The 22,136-nt window shown below is 48.2% G+C and overlaps 1 protein-coding gene across 5 annotated transcripts in view; it reads right to left on the bottom strand.

The window, feature by feature from the left end:
• Window positions 1-228: 228 nt before the first annotated feature.
• Window positions 229-22,136, bottom strand: part of clec16a (C-type lectin domain containing 16A) — a 54,142-nt gene continuing 32,234 nt past the window's right edge. For 4 of the 5 annotated variants that reach the window (XM_036552161.1, XM_036552163.1, XM_036552162.1 and 1 more), the window contains 8 exons: window positions 20,801-20,851; window positions 19,643-19,771; window positions 18,219-18,339; window positions 13,627-13,778; window positions 12,543-12,747; window positions 10,062-10,229; window positions 7,338-7,481; window positions 229-2,840 (listed from right to left, as the gene is read on the bottom strand). In XM_036552161.1, the coding sequence (XP_036408054.1) occupies window positions 2,476-2,840; window positions 7,338-7,481; window positions 10,062-10,229; window positions 12,543-12,747; window positions 13,627-13,778; window positions 18,219-18,339; window positions 19,643-19,771; window positions 20,801-20,851 (1,335 nt within the window). In that variant the 3' untranslated portion in view covers window positions 229-2,475. Of the gene's footprint in view, window positions 2,841-4,293; window positions 4,403-7,337; window positions 7,482-10,061; window positions 10,230-12,542; window positions 12,748-13,626; window positions 13,779-18,218; window positions 18,340-19,642; window positions 19,772-20,800; window positions 20,852-22,136 lie in introns of all 5 variants that reach the window. The other variant, XM_036552165.1, reaches the window with a different exon arrangement.

Raw genomic sequence — 22,136 nt, 5'->3', positions numbered from 1 at the left:
CTGCTGACACAAGGACAGTGAGTACAATAATTTATTGCAGTTCTTTTAACAATTTTCATTGGTAATTTATGTATATACTTACAGATTAAAACCAGATGCAATGTACAGAACATAAAACATACAGAACCACAAATTACTATTATTATAATTATTATTATCACTTTCTATAAGGACATTATTTACACACAGAGAGAGTTGAAAATACTGCCATACCTGACAATAGGCGGCTGAAAGTTAAAGAGTATTGCTTTTGTTTTGCTCGTATCACACCAGCAGATTCAGAACTGTGTGAGTGGCAGGTGTTTATGGGTGAAGCCAGAATGCAACTGGGGCACAGCTAGGTAAGTCATCATTCCCAAAAAAGCTCAGTAACTTATTAGGTGCACGTTTTACGCCGAATAATCACAGTCTACCAGCAGTGCCTGTGGGCAAGAAAGTGCGTCAGTTCCAGAGAAGTCGCACCCCAGAGAATGTGTATAGGAACCTAAAGCCACAGAGTGACTTCATTTTTAGCGGTAAGAAGTAGGTTCCGTTTTCGCACCTTGGACAGAATTTAAAAAGGGGGGGGGGGTGCTCTTTGGAGTGGCGGTCAGGGTCTACTGCTCCTTATGGGAGCAGAAAACCAACATGGTCATTTTGAGCGTGTGCTTGCAAAATACTACTGATACATTTCAGGAAAGGAAAATAAACCTTTTGGCTGTGATATACCATCAATTTTATAGTACTACTGTTGAAGGCAGGCAGCGCTGGGCAGTGTAGTATATCACATAAAAAAACATAAAGCTTGGTATTAACCTGACCTTTGGTCACCGCATGTTCAGTGCAAGCAAAACCTTTTCAGAATACCTAAAAAGTGGCTTTAAGTGATCCAAATGAGTGTCAACTTATATTTATGTATACTGTAGGTTTCAAAATAACATATAAACAACACAAAAAATCTAATTCTCATTGTATTGTCACTGCTATTATAGCACCTTTCTTAACTTCCTACTTTGTACTTTGAATGGAAATTACAGCAAGGGGTTTTGGGACTTCACTTCAAGTTACGAGTTCAGATATTTACGAGGTGAACAAAAATAGTGGTAAAAGGAACAAACCGCTTGCAGAAATTTGTGAGTCAAATATTAACGACACAATGAACAGCAGGGGGATTGAGCAGGCTCCTTATACACCACTTCTGTATCACTGGCAGTGATATCACAATAAATCCCCTATCAAGAGCAGTGGTGTCATAATGAGAGCACAGCAGTGGACAGTGGAACCTAAGTGCGTTAAAGTACACATAAAGCCTGTTGTTTTGTGACAGAATTTTTTTCCATGAAGATTTACGTCAAATTAAAAGGTGCCTACTCGTGTTCTCTGAAGAAGTAACAGCTGCTTAAAAAGTGTTGTGGGAGGACAATCATATCCAGAAAAAACGGCAGGGAAAAACTGGTGTTCAAATCCAAAGCCAGCAAAACCAGAGGCAAAGGAGTGCCACAAGGAAGAGAACTAGTGCTAGGATGGCTACCGAACAGTGGGGCAGCCAGTAGAATAAAACGTTTTTTTTTTCCCGTTCAGTTCGTCATTTCACCACTTTAAATCTTCTAAAAGGCAGTTCTTTCTTAATGAGCTCTCATGTGAAACATGTTGAACTTTGTATCAGAGTAAGACCAAAGTAATAATAATAATAAACTAAAAAAAACTTGGTCACTGCATACATATGTCTTGTAACTAGACCAGAGGAAAATATTTTACAGATACTTACACGGCCCCAATGACCAGACACACCACCTCTTTTAAGGGCTGTTCTCTGAAAATTCAGTCATTTACACTTAACTACAATTACAAATAATGCTCCATGTGCAATTCTAAATGGATTTTGAATTTCATTCGTAGTTTCTTAGAAAAGGTAAGTATGACAAAATGTATCCCTGGAAAGTGTTCAGTTGGACATAGCCTGACCCATATGTGACCTATGAACATCCAACCAAGCACTTTCCCTGTTCTCTCAGAGAACAACCCTTGGTGCTGTTTAGAGATATCCATGACGTTCATCTTCACTTAAGTTATATGAAACACTTAATACCTGCATAAAGAGATATTAGTACATTCATAGTGTATGACTGGTAAAACCTTGTGGAGCTCAGTCTCCACTGGTGCTATTTATGTATAGAAACACACACGCTCACGCACACCCATAGAAAAAAAGCACCGTGCTGGAAAGGAAACTACACTCGTGAACTACGCTGTGCTTTCACCTCTACTTGCAAAGATTAACAAAGGCCTATTTGCTGCAACGTATCGGGGAAAAGGAGGAGGCTTTGACCACGTCAAAGGAAGGAAGGAAGGAAAGAGAGAGCACTAATCAAGCAGACAGAATCTATGTAGCCTCTGCCACTCCTGCCGTCTGTATTTACAGGATGGAAGTCTACTTGCAGCTGTGGGAAGGGGCTTGAGTGTCAGTGTTGGGGTGAAGCCCCTCCTAGTGGAGCCTTAGTCCTCTGATTGGTGCTGGCTGTCCAGTGCTGGTGGGGGCGGGGGCAGGGTCAGGGGGAGTGGCATGGGCGTGTCCTCGGCTGCCTCTGGCCTGTGAGGCTCCTCCTCCCGGGAGGACTGGGTACTGAGGCTGCGCAGGCGGGTGGGGTCAGCGGGGGGCAGCAGGGTCAGGGACTCCACGCTCAGCGTGTCAGCAGTGTCGTCCGAGAGGAGGGAGATGGTGGGCTGGGGGGCCGGCGTCAGGCTGGGGGCCAGGGCCAGGGGCGGAGTCGTGGGCGGGGCCTCAGGGGCGGGCTTGGCCGTGTCCACCGGGTGGCTGTTCTCCGTCTCAACGGGGGTCTGGTCCAGGAACGCCGCATCATCTGCTCCCATGGAAATGGAGGGAAGAAACGTCAGGTGACTGGTTGAAAGTGGGACAGGACAAACCTGCTTCCACAATCCACAATTCACCTCCAGCACAAAAGGCCTCAGTTTTGAGGCCTTGCCAAGGTTACGGTCAGGGCCCTTGTCACGGTTGCTGCATTCAAAGCTTTGCGTCTTTTCCCCACACAAAGCCTTGAACAATGCACACTTTTGTAATGTTTTGTAATGGGGAGGGATGTACCACTTTGTGGTATCTATGTCATTTTTGAAGAACCTGCCTGATTAGTGCTCTTCCAGGTAAGAGTTCTTCTCAGACAATGCCATATGTGTCACAGGCAATGGAACACAGAAACCAAACAGTGACAGCCAGAGACTGTATGAACGTCTGGAACATTTTGGAGCATCACCCATGAGGCAACACAGACAAACAAACACAGCCAAAATGTTAACTGACACCAACAAAACCAAGCTTTGGTTGATTGGGGGGGGGGGGGGGGGGGGGGGGGTGACGAACGGGAGAACTGTCAGGGAAAACAAACATAAACATGATAACAAAAACAAACAACAACAAAAAAGAAGAAACAAGGCTTCCAGGCACATCCGATAAATTAACCTCAAATCATACGGCACGGAGGCGGAGGGAGCTGGGATAAACAATAAAGTCAACAGCGAACTGAGCAGAAGCAAAAGGGAGGACTGACACAGAAAGGAGGAGAGGAGACTGGAGGGCAGGAAAACCACTTTTTTTTTCCCTTTGTGGGGAAAAAGCATGCGAAGTGCGTCCCTGGGGGGAGGGCGCACTGCCTAATCGGGGGGAGGGGGCGGGCGTTTGGATCTTCTGGTTTGGATCAACCCAGGATCGTGTTGCCGAGGAAAGTGCCAAACATCCTCCCGCTTAAGACAAAGCTGTTGATTTTAGACTTTGTTCTGGCATCCACTCGTTGCAGTCTGGGATGTCTCAGATCAACCAGAGGTAAAACATGAACTGGACTCATTCGAGGCCACGTTGAGGAACTGTAATAGCCACACTTCTCAAAGGTGTGTTTTTAAGCAAATGTAATTGCTTCAGCATAATCAGTGGTGTTAGGGCTTATTCAAGATAATATGATGTTTGACAGTCCTATAGTGTGAAAATTTCTGACTGATCTTGAAGCAGTATCAGAAGCATATTTGTGTGACACAGCACTAAGAAGTGATATATGATCATTTCTTTGTCACTAAAGACAGTGACATAGGTCATCTGTGACACTAATAATAATAATAGGCAATAATAATAATAATAATAATATTACTCCACAGTGTTGACTAGATTGTGTTGGGTAGAAAACAGGAGAAACTACACAAGTGCAGCCCCGCCTCCTGTCCCCCAGGGTTGGCTCCTCAGGGGAGAAGGGGAGGGGCTGGAGGTGGGGTGGGGGCGGTGCCTAAGGTGAGTTTGACAGAGGGACCTGCCTGGTCGGCCAGGGTCGCGGCTGCTCGGAGGTCTAAACCCAGTGTCCGCCGCGACTGTCCGCCTCAGACAGACTAAAACCTCTCCGCCGTCCTGTCCTGCCAGACCTGACTAAAGGAGAACAGAGGGACAGATCATAAGGCAAGGCTGCACAATGGAACACAGAGAAGATGGATGGGGTTGGCGTCGGGCGTGGCCCGGCAGGAGAGCTGGTCCATGTCAGGAGCCGGACCCTGTACAGGCACAGACACCGGTGGGAGGGAGGGCTGGGGAGAGGGGAGTTTACTTTTTTTAGAAGGCCCACTTCCATTCAATTCATCTTATCAAGCCTTAACTTTCATTAGTAAAGGTAAAGTTTTATTGCCTGAAATAACCGCAGTGAGTAGTGAACAGAAAGCCCCATCCAAGGGAACGAAGCCAATTTATTGTGCTGTTGCGGGCCCCGGCCCGTTGTCAGCAGATGGGATGAACGGCTTCAAACCCAGGCCACAGGGCTCAGCCTACCTCTTGCCAAGCAACCCACTCAGGAGCCATTCATTTACCCTTCCTTAAGGATACAACTGAGTCATTGACTGAGGATCAAACCTAATGGTTACAAGTCCAGCTCCTATATCACTACACTATTCTTTAGTACCTTCTAAAAAGAGTTGAAGGAAAGGTGGATATATAGAGAAAAACATCTTTTTTCTGCATGTCTGTTGAGCCAGACACAGGAAACAACAGTCAGGATTGAGTATATATATATATATATATATATATATATATATATATATATATATGTGTGTGTGTGTGTGTGTGTGTGTGTGTGTGTGTTAGCCCCACAAGCAGTGAAACACACATAAAAGCATACAGAATTCATGCATCCACATGTAATATTAATAAAACATAGCCTGGAGGATCAGACTTTTTTTTTCCTTTCACTTTAACTACTACCATTCTCAAAGGGAAATCAACACAAGTGTTTACCACCCTAGAGGGTTGTCACAGGAAGAAATAAGTTCTCATCTACATGAGATTCTGAGAAAGTTATTTTTAAAAACAGTTGCTTCAACAGGGATTTTTTTTTTTATTGGTCTAGATGGTGGGTGCGGTAAAGCACCAATCACAGCACAAGGGGAGTTACTGGCAGCCTTACTGAGAGTGGTGCCAAAATTTATCCGCTGCTCTGTGAGACTTGAACGTGTACCCTTGCTTCAAAGGAGCCTTCTCAGGTAGTATCAGGGTTATAAAATGCACTGTGTCCAGGGAAAGCTCAAAGTGAATTTATCTGACCACTAAAAACAGTGCCATCTATAATAATGGAGGGGGGGTGCCAGAGATGCAAAACTCTCCAGTGGTGTCATGTCTGTAAAAAGGCTGAGTGGACCACGAGAGTGTTTGCCTAAGAAAACACAGCTTGTTCCAGTCAAGAGCACCGTTCCTCAGAACTCCCATCTCATAACAGCAGAGTGCCTTTAACTCCTTCAGCGCCGGCTTGATAACGTCAGAGAAGCCGTGTAAGAGCTGGACGCACACAGACACGTGGTGCTGAATGAGTTTAACAGCCAATTGTTGGTCTTTTTTTTTTGTTTTGTTCATTATTTCTTTTCTTTGGTCGAAGGACAGAAAGAAGCCTGGTTCACAGTCCTAATCTGTAAACAACAGGGGGGATGTGGCAGTTTATGTGGTGGGGGTGGGGGGAGCAAGTCGCTAGAGGAATGGCAACTACACACTGCTTCTGTGCCAGCACTGCGCCAGCTTCCGTCTGCTAAGGTAATCCTGTGCAGGCAGCTGCCTTCTGGGAAAAAGTTGGGAGGTGAAATGCCGGTGACTGCTATGCCACACTCTCACCAGCTTGCCAGACAATCTCACAGTCACATTGGCCGCCACCCAATCAAGAGTGAGCCCCCACATGGCCTTTGACCTCGCTGGTTTCCTGTCCGTGGCCGCCAAGTGTTTGGACAATGCCCCAACGAAGGCTATAGATTGAAAACATTTGCTAGCAGGAAACAAAACGTGGCTGAAAAAATGTAGAAACTGTAAAACGATCAGAGCAGCAACGTGGCATCTTGAAGCTGACAGAAGTCAGTCTTCGGTTGGGTAATGGCAGCTCAGGTGAGCTATGAGCCGCTTTGGTGAGACGGTGGGGTTGGGGGTCAGTTTGCTGTTTTCTCACCAGTATGCTTCGTTCAGTATCGTTCAGTATCGCTCATCGTTACCACAAGATGACAGATTTGGAACGAGCTCAGCAAGGAAATCATGTTGTTTTCGGGAAAAAAACACCCTCAGCCAAGAGGAAAAATGTTCAAATGCAGGGTGTGTACATTAGTACATTTTAAAACTTTAAACATTCGTAATCCTTCTACCATTTAAGGCTCTTCTGCAAGGAAAGAAAGGCAAAGGACGGCTCAGGCCCTCTCAGTGATGCTGCAACGTGTGCCAGTGCGTTGTGAGCGCTTAAAATCAATAGATAAAGGACAGTCCTGATGTGCAGTAATCTCATGGGTTTTTAGCTTTCGCGAGATTTGTTTTGTAAGCAGAGACGGGTTATGTTTTGGGCACATGAAGGCGCCTGACGACAGCGGGACAGCAGCGTATTAAACCTGTCCGACGCGGCACCCTGCAGGATCAGGAGAAAGACCCAGGTGGCTCGCGGGGTGCTCAAAGCCAGTAGCGTCACATTTTTGTGTGACAGCAATAAGGGGCATTCGGCAGAGTAGGGATGAGATGCACACACGCAGACGCACACATAGACACACACACGCGCATTAGGGACGGCCATCGGATGAGGAAACGCCACAGTGAATGGAAACCAAACGCTGACATTGACGTTCATATGCTGCCTGCCCTGAGGGCGATTTGGGAGCAGGTGCGTGCGGCTGCCAACAGCGTGGGAACACAGCTCAGCTGCAGAGTGTAGGGACGGAATGAGGATGCAGCGCAGTGGGATGTGGGAACGTCGCCCGTGGTGAAGAGCGCGAGGTATATTTGAGACGCGGTGCAGTGCACTGTGGGAAAAGGGGCCTGGAGGGAGGGAGGGAGGGGGGATGTGAGGTGGGTGCGGTACCTGAGGGGCTCTGCGCCGAGGCGGTGCTGGGGGTGACGGAGTCGCAGCGGCCGGTGCTGCCGCTCCCGCTGGCGCTGGAGGGCGGTGACGGTGAGGACAGGGGGGAGGGGCTGTGCTGGCTCACGCACTGCGCCACGGCGAAACCTGCGAAGCACAGTGACACCGTCGGACCCTCCGCAGACGACCCGGACGACCAACCCCACCCCCCCAACCTGTCCTAAACGTGCCGGGCTGGGCCAGCCAAGCCACACCAGGGCTGAGGCGACAGGTGACCCCCCCCACACGACCCTCCAAACAGCCAACAGTCTGCCCATGAACAGGGAAAACATTTCTAACACATAAAATCATTCTGCCTTTTAATTTTGCCATAGATATGAGAAGAACATTTGTCCTTTTTGCACCTGTTATGTCGTCATACCAACAGGACTCGAGGGACACCCCAGTGACCCCCCTTATTGAGGGAGTGAGTAGGAAGTATGACTGTGTTTTAAGGTCTGGCTGCAGTCCATCGCATTTCTTAGAACCCAAGAAGCCCTGTCTGAACAGTTGTCAGCGTAGGAAATCCCAAAAAGACAACCCGAAAGTTTCAAATTAGTCACTCATTTCCCCTTTTGAGATTCTGTCTAAAATAGCCACCTGGGTAGGAGTGAGGGATCATTCAAAAACAGTTCGGTCAGCACGACCTTGACCCCTGGGGAACAGTCATTGGCTGGCTGCCTGGAGGACCGGGCGATCCGATTCATTTACCGATCTGTGGCTTACGGACCATGGAGTGTGGCTCATTTTAGGGTAGCTTAACCGTTCCTGTGCTTACTGGCTAAGACACCTCTGTGCTGCCCTTTAAGTTGTTGCGACAGGTCATATGGCTTATTTCGCTTTCTAAATCATCCTAGATGAGGGAGAAAACAAGCAGACCGTACAAAAAAGTGGCCTGCTCTGGTCAAATCGCCAAGCAAGGCTGTGTCTAAGAGATACTCCTTCTCCTTCGTGCCAATACTTATTCCCAGCCTGTTCATCACAGACTGCCCACTATTCAACCCAGAGAAAATCTGTGCATGGTGATTTTCCCATGAACCCTTACTGAAAATCCCTGGAACCTGACCAAGGTGAGGCAGTGCACTTCAGTTCCAAAGTCCTGGAGTCTGGCCCTGCCTACGAATCCTGTGCCAGTTACCACCTCCCATAAGCAGCCCTTCCAAAGAAGTGTGTGGCCACAAACCTGACTCCTTCTTCCCACCACTGTTCAAACTATGGTAAAAAAAAAAGTCTAGCGACACCATTTTTCCAAATAAAGTCTGGGCTGATTTGCATTTAGCAGCTGGTGTTGGCATTGAAATGTAATCACCTTAATAGGTTTTATACAGTTCTGAAAAAATGAGTGGTACAGGCCTAGATGAGTCTCCTGTCTGGACCTGCATCTTTCCTGCAGTGGGGTTTTTCCGACTGCATGCCTGCAAAATGCCGCAGATGTGCATCTGGCGGAACGCTTTTACTGCAGAAAGGCTCAAAGCCGACTCAGCTGGGCACTTGTCACAAACATCGCCCCTACGGTGAAAATGACCTCCATCCGAAAACTGACAGGGGCTTCCGGTTGAGGAAAGACCCGCCACACAAATGAAGGTGTACCCCAGGATGGGTATTAAAAAAAAAAACTGCTGTATCAGCTGGGCTGCTGCTCAGAACTGCTGATGTGAACCGCTCAAGGACCCTGGGGGAGAACGTATGAAAGATGCACCGTGGCTGAGGATGAAACGTGACACTAGTGAGGGTCTTTGACAGAAGCCTTTTTTCACATTTTTGTCAATGTCCACAGACCCTCGGCGAGACCTCGACATGTTCAAACTCTCATTAAAGAGCTGCCCTTTAAGAACGCAGTATCTGGCATAATGCCACGGGGGGTGGTTGGCGCTATAACACAAAGCAAAGTACTCAATGAATTAAAGAATTATGAAAGTTCTATTTTAGATGACTCAGAGTGGGGTGGATGCTTTCTTTCTTTCATTTTTCTTGCTTTCTTTTTTTTGAGAAACCACCGAGCGATCAGTTATCTCAGGCTACAGCAAACAGTATTAAGTACACAAAGTGAACACGAGCATGTGAGTAAACCTGATTTTTACACTGTGACAGAACTATCAGGCTCGCTTCACAACAGCGAGGTGTTCCTTTTTTAAGTCCTGCTAGGCCAGTGCTTAAATCCTGGCAAAAAAAATAAATAAATAGCGGCCTAATTCCTCAGAATGTAGAAATGGGGTGTGGGGCACTGTGCCACGAAACTGCTCCGTAGACAGAGCTCGGATTTCTCTTAATGGCAACACCTACAGTGGGCCGATAAGGAGTGCTCTGTGAATTAGCGTTTGTCTCGGAGCACAAAGGGACGCCTGTTCTTCTCTGGCACCATCTCCCCCCTTTGTTAATGTACTCTTTCCCTCAAATACGTCCTCCTGTGACTTGGTGGAGGTTTCCGATTGGCTGCCTGTGGCTAAACCTATTTTTCGAACAACGTGCATCTGTTAACTCACAAGGAGGGTGAACTAAGGGTGTGAAGCAAACCAAAAAAATGTGACTAGTGCATTTGCCTGTCACAACATTAGCTAGGTTATCTCTTCAGGAGATTATGCCCCCTTAAGCCCTTGCCTGTAACTGCTTACACGGGTTGCAGACTTGGTTTCACACACGGACAGTTGGCGGTGCTGCTGTTTGGGGGGAGGGGGCGGCGAGTTTTACCTGGGACTTTGTCGACGGAGGCGAAGACGGAGCGCTGGGCACTGGTGTCGCTGAGGCCGCGCCGGGCCTGGTCGTAGAAGCGGAAGGGCAGCTGCTGGGAACAGGAGGCGGCGCCCTGGCCGAAGCCAATCACCTCCGAGGACGGCTGGACGGGCAGGTCCAGCAGAGCTGCGGGGCGGGGGGGGGGGGGGGGGTTTAGTCATTCATCCGCCTGCCTTTAATGAGCACCAGGAAGGAATCAGCAGCAGCAGCTTGGGGGGTCTCAAAGCTGCCTGGCTGCTCTGCAAGTGAGAGCTGAAGCCATTAACTAACCACAGAGTTATGGATCTTGCATGTGGTCCGCAAACCAGAAACTTAAAACCAGATCGACCATGTGGGTTGATTACAGAAGATAACTGTGCGGAACTGGGCGATGACACATCACTTTTTCCAGAGGTCACATAGAGCTGTTCTCTGAAAACCCTTTAGCCCAACATATATACAATATCATTACACATGTACTGCTATAGAAGTTGGAAGCCTTTTAAGTGAATTTAGGGAGGTAACCTCTCTGAAGAAGATGTATATTACCAAAGCATCATCTTAATGAACAGAATCAGACTATTGACAGTACACTTGTTACTGGTAGTCTAGTTGTGCAGGGCTGGGTTAATCTGGGTTGTGCCAGGAAGGGTGGTTAAAGGTGAAGCCAGCGACTCGGCCGGTTTGGTCACCCTTTCTGCCACGGTCGCGGCTGCGAAACATGTGAGACCGCGTGTATGTTGCGCGAGGCGTGCCCTGGTGCGTGGGTGTCCCCTCGGGGGCTGGCGCTGTCCCAGCTCAGGCGGCACTCGGGCGGCGCTTCAGCTCTCGGACGGTGGGGTGTGTGTGTGTGTGTGTGTGTGTGTGTGTGTGTGTGCGGGGGGGGGGGGGGGGGGGGGGGGTTACGGTCATAATCCTCGCACCCGGAGGAGAGGGACCCCCCCCAGGGATGGCCACTTTGTTATGGAGAGACTCGCAAATGCACCTGCCACACCCTGTGGCACAGACACTCGTGCCGGGGCGGAACAGCACCTGAGGTGCGTATGTGTGTATGTGCACACATGCGTGCATGTGGGGGTTGTTACAGAGGTCAGGTAACTACAGCTCACTGGGGGGGTGTATAAACTCATGTCATTTACATCCATTTACATAGGCTCATGTCATTTGTATACTCATATAATTTCCATACGCTCATATCATTTGCATATGCACATGTCATTTGTATGTCTGTGTTAAACTACACAGCAGTCAAAGCAGTAGGAGCTATACACTGTTGTACCACTCATGAAAGCGCTCGCTGCACAGTGATCCAAAAGCAGCCGGACACAGTGTTTCAGCCTACGTGGTTGGAGCTGATGGAGACACCTTTATCGGTATATGGATCTTCTGTTCAGCATCTGGAAATGCATGGACATGTGTATGTTTTCTGTTGGAGTTAGAGGGAACTACGTAGTGCTTATTATAAAGAAGTGCAGAATGACAACTGTTCAGTCACTTGCACTTGTGAAATGAAAGCCTAAGTGCCTGGAAAATGTCTGTTTCCTTTTTGCCATTATGAGAAAAGTCACGTGAGACATCACGGGCTCACAGAAAACTGCAACCTTACACAGTTTCTACAGGCATCGTTTCATTATGCTACGCTAGCTATGCGCTCTGGAATTGGTCTCGCAATGCAGCCTGGTGACTTCAGAGTTGGGCGTGCCGAGAACGTGGGATTCCGGCCGGGCGGTTTCAGAACATGCTGCCGGAGCCCGTGGAGTGATCCGTCCGGCAGTAATCTGTCACGCACCACTCAACGGCAAACGACAGCTCCATGACTCACGCGACGCACAAGCCTCTCCCTGAAAGAATTTCTCCCTGTCCCTCCTCCCATTTGACAGCTTTCGCCGGCTTTCCCCCCCACCTGCACCTTTGCTCGCAGCTTCAGGCTGCTTTCTGATTTGCTGGCTTTGCAGCCAGACACTTAAGCATGACTGCCGTTCCTGTTCAAAGTTAGAAAAAGCAAACAGAAACCCACAACTTGTTCAGTGGCACTGGACTGTGGCAAAGCAGTTCTCAGCACCTCCCACAACAGGGAGGGTTTCCCCTGTTTTATGCTGAAGTGTTTTAATGGGTTTGCTGGTTCGATTCCCACGCTGGGGCACTGCTGTTGTACCGTTGGCTTAAGTACTTAACCCACAACTGCCTCAGTAAATATCATATATAAAGGTATCAAAATGTATAACTGGAGTAAGTGTAACCCAAATGTACACAAGTCGCTCTGGATAAGAGCATCTGTTAAATGAGAGTAATGTAATGTAATAAATTTGGAAACTGTAGTAGCTGAGGCCACTGTGGTCATCCTTACAGCCCAAAGGGACACATGAAACAGCGATCCGAATGGCGCCAGGGATTTTATAGTCAACGGATGACGAGGGGGGTCCTCCCCCGCAAGGGTGGTGGTCACCACGGGGCGCTCACCGGCGATCCTCTGCATCTTCATACGGCGGGCCTGGATGCGGCCCTTGGCGAGCCGCTGCTTGGCGATGATGCAGCGGATGTGGTCCGCGAAGATGAAGTTGGCCTGCAGGATGGGGAAGGGCTTGGCGTGGGGGTTGGACGCCGGCTTGTGGATTATGATGCTCAGGGCCCGGCTGTCGTCCTCCACACCAGACACCTGCATGTCCTGGGATACACACGCACACGTACACACACAGGCTCGCAACACGCCCCTCTGCAAAACCTTCTGCAGACCCCATGCAGTGTTTTTAGGTTGAAAGCAAGGCAAGCAATCCCTTTGTGAGAGGTAAAATGAAAGTACCTGCACATTGATTAAATGCTTCCAAGTGATTTATTACAAAACAACACAACATTGCAATTTATGCTTGATAAGAAAATCCACTATGCTACATGCACATCACTTTGTGACAACCTCACTTGTAAAAATGCCTCGTATCGAATAAAATTTAAGATTGGTTTCCTTTTCTTTTATAAACTATGACAGCTTCAAAAACAACAAGCTAACAAGCTTCAAAACACTTTTTTGAGGCTTTGGCAGGGGCTGTCCAGATACAGATTTATTCATGTCATAGTTCTGAGGTAGGCAACTCATGCTGGCATGCCAGAGATGTCTGCATCCAAGCACCTGATTATATAATGGGATTAATTATGCATCTGAATTAATTCAGCTGACCACGCGTCAGAGGCACTCAACGCGTCCCCATTAAGACTTACTCACCTGCACTGACTTCACAATTACCGAACCAAATTAAGAAGTCAAGAGCTTGGGTAGGACAAAAGCCTCTGACATCTGTGGGACAACTCCTGGACTGACGTGACGTAGTTGTGTCACAGGTGCTGGCGGACAGCTAGGGGATGGGGGGGGGGGGTCCTACCTCAACAGCCTTACTCACCACCCTAATCAGGGCCAAGAGCCACTGTGCTGTAGCTGAACTGCCTCACCTAAAGCTCCCTGCTAGCGGGCATGCTAGCCTAAGATTACAGTCAGTCATCCAGCCAAATACGGTGGCTGCAGAACGCCGCGAGCGTGTGCCGCTGCGGTTACCTGGAGCAGGCCAGCGAACTTGACCACGCCCCAGCCAAGCCGCTTGGTCTCCGGCTCCACCAGGCTCATCTGGTAGACATCCACGGCCAGGAAGCGCTGGGCCTGGCTCCCGTCCTTAGTCACCACCATGCAGGCGATCAGGTCGCTGTTATCTGCCAATGAGAGACAGGCAAAACGGGTGCGTGAGAGAAGCCTGCGGGCCCCAGTGAGGTGGGGGGAGGGGGGGGGGGGTGTCTCAGACGACCGGGAGCGTTCCGATTCCAGGCAGCACGACAAAAGGAAGTGCCAGGTCACCATGGTGACCGTATCTATTGCTGCGCCCTTTTCCACTGCTGGCATGCGTGACGCATCGGGGCAAACAGTTGATGTTTATCACATCGGTATTTGTCAACATAATCATCATCATCTGCAAATGTCATTAAATCTACCTATTTAATTCATACCTGAACCTGTAATTCGTATCTAATAAAATGACTAATTATTTAGGTCATTATTAACTCATATAAGAAATTCCTTGCAAGAATAGCATCAGCGATAGCGCTACAATCAAGCATAAAGGGAAATGTTTTTTGGAAAAATAGAATAGCCAAAACAAAAAAAATCCTCTTCACAAAACCACCCAATATTATGTGGACAGCATTCTACAGAATGAAAACAATTCACTGCAGTTATTGTTCTCATAAATGACACTACTGAAAGTGCAAGAACAAAAACGCTGTCGTGCACGTGTATTTCACTGGCTCTACTTTCAGTAAACAAATTGTGCAACGCTCCTGACTCTGTTTTGACAAAGCATTTCCACCAACATATGGCTAGTCACATAAAACCAGGCAAATCCACAGACACCAACTCTGTTTGGCTGGGCCTGGCGTCGGGGAGGTGCTCCTGAGCCTCTCCAGCACGCTTCTTAGCCTGAATCATCCGAGTGAACATCCAGCATCCATCCGGAAAGAAGATGCGATTTCGAAACGAAGCATGTGTAAATGATGCGCTAACTGATGTCACAGAAGCAGAAATTCTCCATTAAGCCTGGCCAGGGGCCAAATGCGTGTGCGTTTGGCCGTTGCGATGTCTGTGCCGATTGTTGACGGGGAGTTTTCAAAAGACTCCGCTGAGTCATTTGACGCGGCGCCGGGCCCCCGCAAGGTTTGGTGTAGTCTGCTCTGGCGTCCCACAGGCAAGCCGGGGAGGGGGGGGGGGGGTTTGGGGGGGGGGGGTCATCTGGAGTCGCGAAACGAATGGTGGAATGCCGAACCGACCGGCTGACGACCCCAATGCGAAAGTCGCTTCCAGAGGAACGGTTGGAACGGCCTCTCCTCTGCTCTCTAATGCAGGCGCTTGGGCGCTGGCTATCAGTGTCCATTTTATGGGAACTGGACATTCGGGACTTTGTCAGAAACCCAAGCACTTCCATGTAGTTTTGCGCTTGAGGTTACACCAAAAACCACGTGCTCTTCTCCGCTATTTTGACACCGGCTGCTAACTGGGAAGGAGGAAGGTTGACCGCAAAAACAACATCCTCAAAGCTGAGGCTGGCCGGCAGCTGGCCGCTAATCATTTCTGGGTAATCCATGTCAGCACAAAGGCTTTTATTATAGAAAGGGAAACAAAACAAGTTCACTTCTTAATTTTTTTCCCTTTTTCGATTCTTGATAATTTCAGGGAAGAGATCTGGGCCTGGGAGCACAGAGTGGCGCCCCCTAGGTGGTAGCTGAGGTATGGTGGTTGGAATCGGTCGGGGGCGGGGCAGCTTGGGCCTTCAGTGATTCACCCTCTGTGTCTGTTCCATTCAGATCAAGCCCCTCTTGAAACCCCCTGACTCTCCCTCCTGCAGGGGTTCCAAACCGAAGTTTCAATTCAATAAGAGCCGCTCTGTGACAGCAGCAACAGGCAGTTTTTCTTTTTCTTTTTCCTTTTTCTGCTGTGTGTGTGTGTATAACAGGTGTGACTCAGGCAACCGCCAGAAAGACAAAGTTGTGGCAAAGTGACGCGTCACAGGGCATTTACGAGCACTTCGAGGTAAGGGGAGGGCTTGTCAAAACACTGCCTTCGGCGAAAAAGGGCCACGTGTCCGTGGGGGTGTCGCTTCCTGAGACGGTGGGTGTAAAAATAGCCTTGCGTTTCGCAAAAGGAGGGCACGCGAAAGCAGCTCGGACCACCTGGAGCTTCTGCTGCCGGGGGGGGGGGGGGGGGTCGGAGGTAACCGCGGGGCTGCGGTCACAGGGGGTGGCGAGGCAGCAAGGGAAAGCGACGGCCAAGAAAGAGGAAGCCCTCCCCTCCCCGGACGGCTCCGGGGCGGTGTGCCTTCACGGTTCCCCTCCTTTCACACTTTCCGTTTCTTGCCGAGCCTCCCCGAGTCACTTATCAATCCAAATGTGTCTGCGCCGACTGCACTGGCTGCACCAGGGACCAGCGGTGGGTGAATTCCGACCGGCTCCGACTGCCAGAAAGCCAGCGGTTGTGGTCAACCTTGTACTCGTCCTCTTGCTCTTGATGATTATTTTTTTAATACCCACAAATAAGCAGTCCATATACAGTTGACCTCTGTAGATCTAGCACACATTACAGGAAATGTGAGAACATGACACATTCTGTGTACTAGGCCCTTTCCTGCCAGTAAAAAGAAGGGTGGGACTGCTGGCATGTGGCACTGGAACAAATTTACAGCGATGCGAAACGCTGCACTTCAGTCAGCCAGCTAACCCATGCAGTAGCTGCTCGAGAGATTCCTACTGTCCGCGTCAGTTCCGAGAGCGTGGCAAACCACTGTCTGGAGGGGGAAGCGCAGGTAATTCCAATTTACTGCGTTTTACCACAGCATCATCACTCCTTCCTGAGCTGTGAAGTGCAATCCAAGTTTCGCTCTTTGACTAACCCGTTCGATTTCGCTTCGCAATACCACACTAACCTTTCAAACCGCCGACGTCTGACCCGGCCCCGATGTGCGTGTCCTGCGCACCATCACCGCAGTCTGCTTTTCCCAAAAGCTCTCCCTGGGCTCCTCAAGGCCAAAAAGCCGTAAAAAAAAAACCCCGGCGTGGGAGTGCAGCCTATGGAGAATGAGCAGGTGGAGGGAGGAGTTTTTCTCAGCGGTGCAGTCGGTGGTGGGTAGGACTCTGGAGCGGGTGGAGGCACAGGAAGCCGGGCAGCGGTGAGACAAAGGCGTCACGCCAGTCCCTGGCCGCTCACACAATCAGCGCGGCCTGGGCACGGGCTGCCCACTTTTTGCACCAAAGGCGTAGGCGCAACCAAATGACATTACTGTAAAGTGGTGCAGCCAGCAAGCGGAAAAGCTGGTGGCTGCAGGAGCCCTTTCAGCAAGCTGGAGCTTCTGAGTCACCACTTCATTAAGAGGGTGAACCTACTCCTGACTATATACCAAAGTACACTAAAGATAATCTATAATAAAATGCTTCTGAGTTTCTCACGTACAGCCCATTCAATGCAGTTATTATATACAGTTATATGCATTATGCACTAACGTCATTCATAATCATTCACAATAATTAACTGCCACTTATGCAATGAAATGAAGTGTAAACATTCAGGCCATGTTGCTCTCTGCAACGGTTTAATGCATCTGTAATTATGTTTTTATTCCCCGCTTTATGCACCCTGGTTTTGTCAATAATGATGGTACACTAGGCTCATCTGACTCGCGCAGGAGCGGCAAAGCCAGAGAAGTGGTCTAGGACACTCGTAAGGAGCAGAGGTGTGGGCCCTCACTGGAGCCGCTCCGCTGACATCCTGCCAGCAACTCCCAGACGAATCGCAGGGCGGCTGGCAGCGGCGAGACGAGGGAAACCCCGCCTGGCCTGCCCATCCCCACATCTGGAACAAAGCCAGTTTTTCTCTACTCTGTAATCGCTAACTTCCAACGCTGACATGCGGTGCTGTGAAGCATCCGTTAACGCCCGACATCTCGGGGTTTTGACTTTAGATGCCTGAAGCAAAGCGGTATGATGCACTTAGACCCGGTGCTGGAACTTGCTTAGGGGCAGGGCAAGAGGGGAGGCATGGCCCTTCTGGTGCCCCAATTCGAACCCAAGTGGGCGAGGGATGTGTGAGAGAATGACTCCATCCATACACGCACTGAAATCCAGGCACCAAGTCATGTCACGTTTTCTTGTTCATGTCTAATTAAAACACCTTGGAATCTCTCTGCCTAATCTAACCTCTGTGATTGTGTGTGGCTAAAAACAGGGAGCTGTCGGTGCTGCTGTGGTTGAGCTGAACTCTTGTCAGAAAGAGATGTCCGGTTAAAAAGTACTATCGCACAAAAGGGATTCAGGATTCTGGGATCCAATCAATGTGAAGTGCACAGATATTTGCACTTGGTCACCGGGAGCAATTGAGGGGATGAGAAAGTTTCTCTTTCTCATTTGGAACACAGGAAGGGGATGACAGGGGGTGTGGTTATTGGAACTCCCTTTATGATGGGGAGAGGGGGAGTGTGGTTGTTCAGGGACTCCCTTTATGATGTGGTGGGGGGGGGGTGGTTTTTCTGGGACTCCCTTTATGATGTGGTGGAGGGGTGTGGTTTCGGAACTCAGGAATGGGATGGGAAGGGGCATGGTGGTTCTGGAACTCACTCAGGTCCAGTACGTCGTCGGTCTTGATGAGGTCCTCCGGCCGGGTCAGGGGCAGCTGAGTCTCGGGCTCGTCCTGCAGCTGCAGCGACAGCGAGCGCAGCATGAAGAACACCCGGATGGCCTGCAGAGAGACAGCCAACAGCATGAACACCTGGACGGCCTGCAGAGAGACAGCCAACAGCATGAAGAACACCCGGACGGCCTGCAGAGAGACAGCCAACAGCATGAAGAACACCCGGATGGCCTGCAGAGGGACAGCCAACAGCATGAACACCTGGACGGCCTGCAGAGAGACAGCCAACAGCATGAACACCTGGACGGCCTGCAGAGAGACAGCCAACAGCATGAACACCTGGACGGCCTGCAGAGAGACAGCCAACAGCATGAAGAACACCCGGACGGCCTGCAGAGAGACAGCCAAGTGTGGGAGTTACTCTGTTCTTACACACAGCCACCACAGACTGCCTTTACACAGCTCTTACACACAGCTCTCACAAACTGCCCTTACGCAACTTTTATACACAGCCCTCAGAAGCTGCTATTTCACAAGGCTCTTACACACATTCTTTATAGGCTGCCCTTACACAGCTCTTACACTACTCCTTAGCATTACTATAGCCCTTACACACATTCAATACACAACCGGACAAACCAAACCGCACTAACACAGAGCACCAAATCCCACATGTAGCCCCTATGAGAGTGTCTCACATCCTCTACTGTGCAGACATCAGCCATGTAAATGCCACGTGCTAATATGCTTCAGAGAAATTCCAAACAAACATTTTCCTATGGCTTCCTTAGTGTTAAAGAGAACTGTTCAAAATGCCTTACAGGCAGCGACATGCCTCTGACAGATACACAAAATTTCATACAGACAGAGAATGTCTGTGTGATCATTTAGCTACATTCACGTAAAGCTCCAGACTGCTTGCTTCAGTCGGATTTCATAGGAACTGCACCCCCCTGCCAAAGGGTTAATGGTAACTACCCTCAGAGGAACGCTTATCAGACTGATATTATTACGGAACAATGGCTCGTCTCATCAGAAGCCCAGACGACACTGCACCGCTACATAAAGCAGGAAACTCCAGATTTCCAGGAACTGGCGGAACCAGCTGCTGCCTGTCCCAACGCTAACGCATGGCCTGCCCTGCTCCTCCTCCGAGCCCCTCCTCCCTAGAAGACTGGCAGAAGAGGCTACAGGGAGGGACCTCTGCAGGGCTCCTGTGATTTACATCTCCACCCAGATCACCTTCTTCCATAAAAACACAGGGAGAAAACGAAGGGGCCACTTTGGATGACTCAAGCCCAGAAAGACGGCAGTTGTGCTATACCATGCATCAGAGAATACGTGTGTGTGTGTGTGTGTGTGTGTGTGTGTGTGTGTGTGAGAGAGAGAGAGAGAGAGATGTGTGGCTTACCCGCCGTGTTCTCTCCACATCTCCACAGGGCAGCCGTTTGACGAAGTCGATTCCCGTTAGGGGGGTGCCAGTAGGGGGCAGCAATATGGAGGCGTCCATCATTAGGTACTCCACGTTCAGAGGCTTACTCTGTGTGTACACACACACACACACACACACACACACACACACACACACACACACACAGGACAGAACATAGTCGTCATGATGCTTCACACTTACTCTAACAGCAATTATATTAAAAATCAAAATTTCACGGATCTATGACAAGTATTATAGTCAGCTGCTGAAAAGGCAGCATGAGTCACAGCTGCCTGCTTTTGATCTGTCAGAGTGAATAGTACATCTGTCTGCCACGCTAACAATAAAGAGCTAGAATTACTGGCACAAGTTCTGGAAGAATAGCAATTTGCTTAAACATTTCTTGGCTGTTGAAACCAGGCTCAACTTATAGAATAACTGTATAGTTTAAGAAATACTCAAACACATATTCCAGAAAGATTCCAGTGAACTTCCAGTGCTAACCAGACATATAAACCCAATACAGAGAAAAGAGAAGCCTGTTAATGTGATCTTTTCAGGTCTCACTATATTTGTTCCAACCAAGTTGATCATCTAAAGGGTCGGGAAGCCAAGAACAGAAACTCTACATGCCGTTTTGATTAAGTAAGGTTTAAAAGCAGAGTGAATGACTCATCGTGCATGAGAAGAATGTTACTTTTCCCTGTTCCAATTAAAGAGTGGTTACATTGTTTCAGAACCTTCCACAAGGACTGCTGATACTTTAACTGGCATGATAAACTTGAGGGTACTGTGCAAGCCTTATAGTGTTGCATCTTAAGTGCACGCAAGCACTATGCTTTCAGGCATCAGAAATGCTGGGAACCAGGCGTGTGCTCTCGTGACATGTGTGCACACAGGCTGACACTGCACTCTTGAACATCTGGTGGGAACAGGGCAATTGCTCTGGAAAAAAATGTTCAAATAGGTCTGGACAATGAGTCAGCGATTATGATATCTGACCAATCTGAACAACAGAAAGGGAGAACAATGGCTCTCATTCATCTCAGTGGATGCTGGCATGTGTGGGTGTATACACGCATGCATACACGCATGCAGGGGAAAAAAAAGGTTTTGGGTTTTTGTTTTTTTTTTTACCGTCATGCTCCTGTATTCATCCTCAAACATGTCCAGGAAGATCTCCTCTCCCTGCAGGAAGACAGAGGCACGCATTCAGGAAAGTAAAGAGTGATGCCTGGGCCAACAACATGCATGCGTCTCATTGGCTATAGAGAAGTGGAAGATGGCTCAGATGCTGCTCTGTATTTTCTTGCCAACACAAATCAAGACGTTCCGTAGATGCAGCTGAAGAGGAAGTGGGGGGTGGTGGTGCTAGGCTTGGGCCACTGTTGTGCCTTTTTACTTTGGTTAATCCAGCTAACAGAAACCACAAGGTGAGCTGAACAAATGACAGGGGTATTCTCTCAAAGTGTGTGTGTGCTTTGAAGTGAAGATCAAAACTAAACTCTAATTAGGTTCAGCTTTTATTATATATAAAACAGCTATATTATATATATAGGGAGAGAGAGAAAAATATACACATTATAATATATCCTAATGTGACTCAGACCTAAGACAAGGACAAAGAAATGGAAGATGGAAGAGGAGACATGCTTATTTCAACATATGAATTTATGGAACAAGGATGGCATTTATATGATGGTATTTAAATTACATTACATGCTCTTGACACATCACAGCTTTTGTGAGGTCTGTGTTCTAAACGTTATTGTTCATTGCACTCAAACTAACCTAAAAGTTTATTCTCAGCAATTTAAATTGACCGAACTAAATTTAGCTCCGTTTTGTAAGACAGCTATAATGTGAAACAGCTGTGTTTACAGAGAAAGTTTTGGGATTACTTGCCACTTAATTGTTCAAATCGCCATCCTTGTTAATTAAACAACCTCATGCTGTAGCCTTCGCAATAGCACACAAACTACAGACAATCTGTGCTGTTTTGCGAGCATAATCATTTACTCTATTTACGCATTGGTGTCAATTTTTCTGTGAATTATTTCTTTTATTGTTAATTAAGGAGAATAAAGGGGAACAGGTTGAATGTAATGATAGATTTAAAGGTAATGTTTCAGCCTCCCCTGTTTCCAGCTCACCAGCCGCCACTGATTTTATATATATATATATATATATATATATATATATATATATATATATATATATATATATATATATATATATATATATATACACACACATATACATATATATACATGTACATTTGCACACACACACATATACATGTGCACATTGCAGGAAAAATGCTCATAACTGCTGCTTAAACTCGTTTGCATGTGAGGTACTCCAATTATCAAAATGTAGACAACAAAAAAGTTTCTGGACTTTCCCCATTCTTTACCACACATGACCATTTAGTCTACACATCTGCGGTTGGGTTCTTATTACACCTTACTAC

Source organism: Megalops cyprinoides, chromosome 19, assembly GCF_013368585.1.
Source record: "Megalops cyprinoides isolate fMegCyp1 chromosome 19, fMegCyp1.pri, whole genome shotgun sequence".
Taxonomy (NCBI): Eukaryota; Metazoa; Chordata; class Actinopteri; order Elopiformes; family Megalopidae; genus Megalops; species Megalops cyprinoides.
Note: the sequence above shows the minus strand (reverse complement) of the source record. Positions and strands in the feature narration are given on the sequence as shown.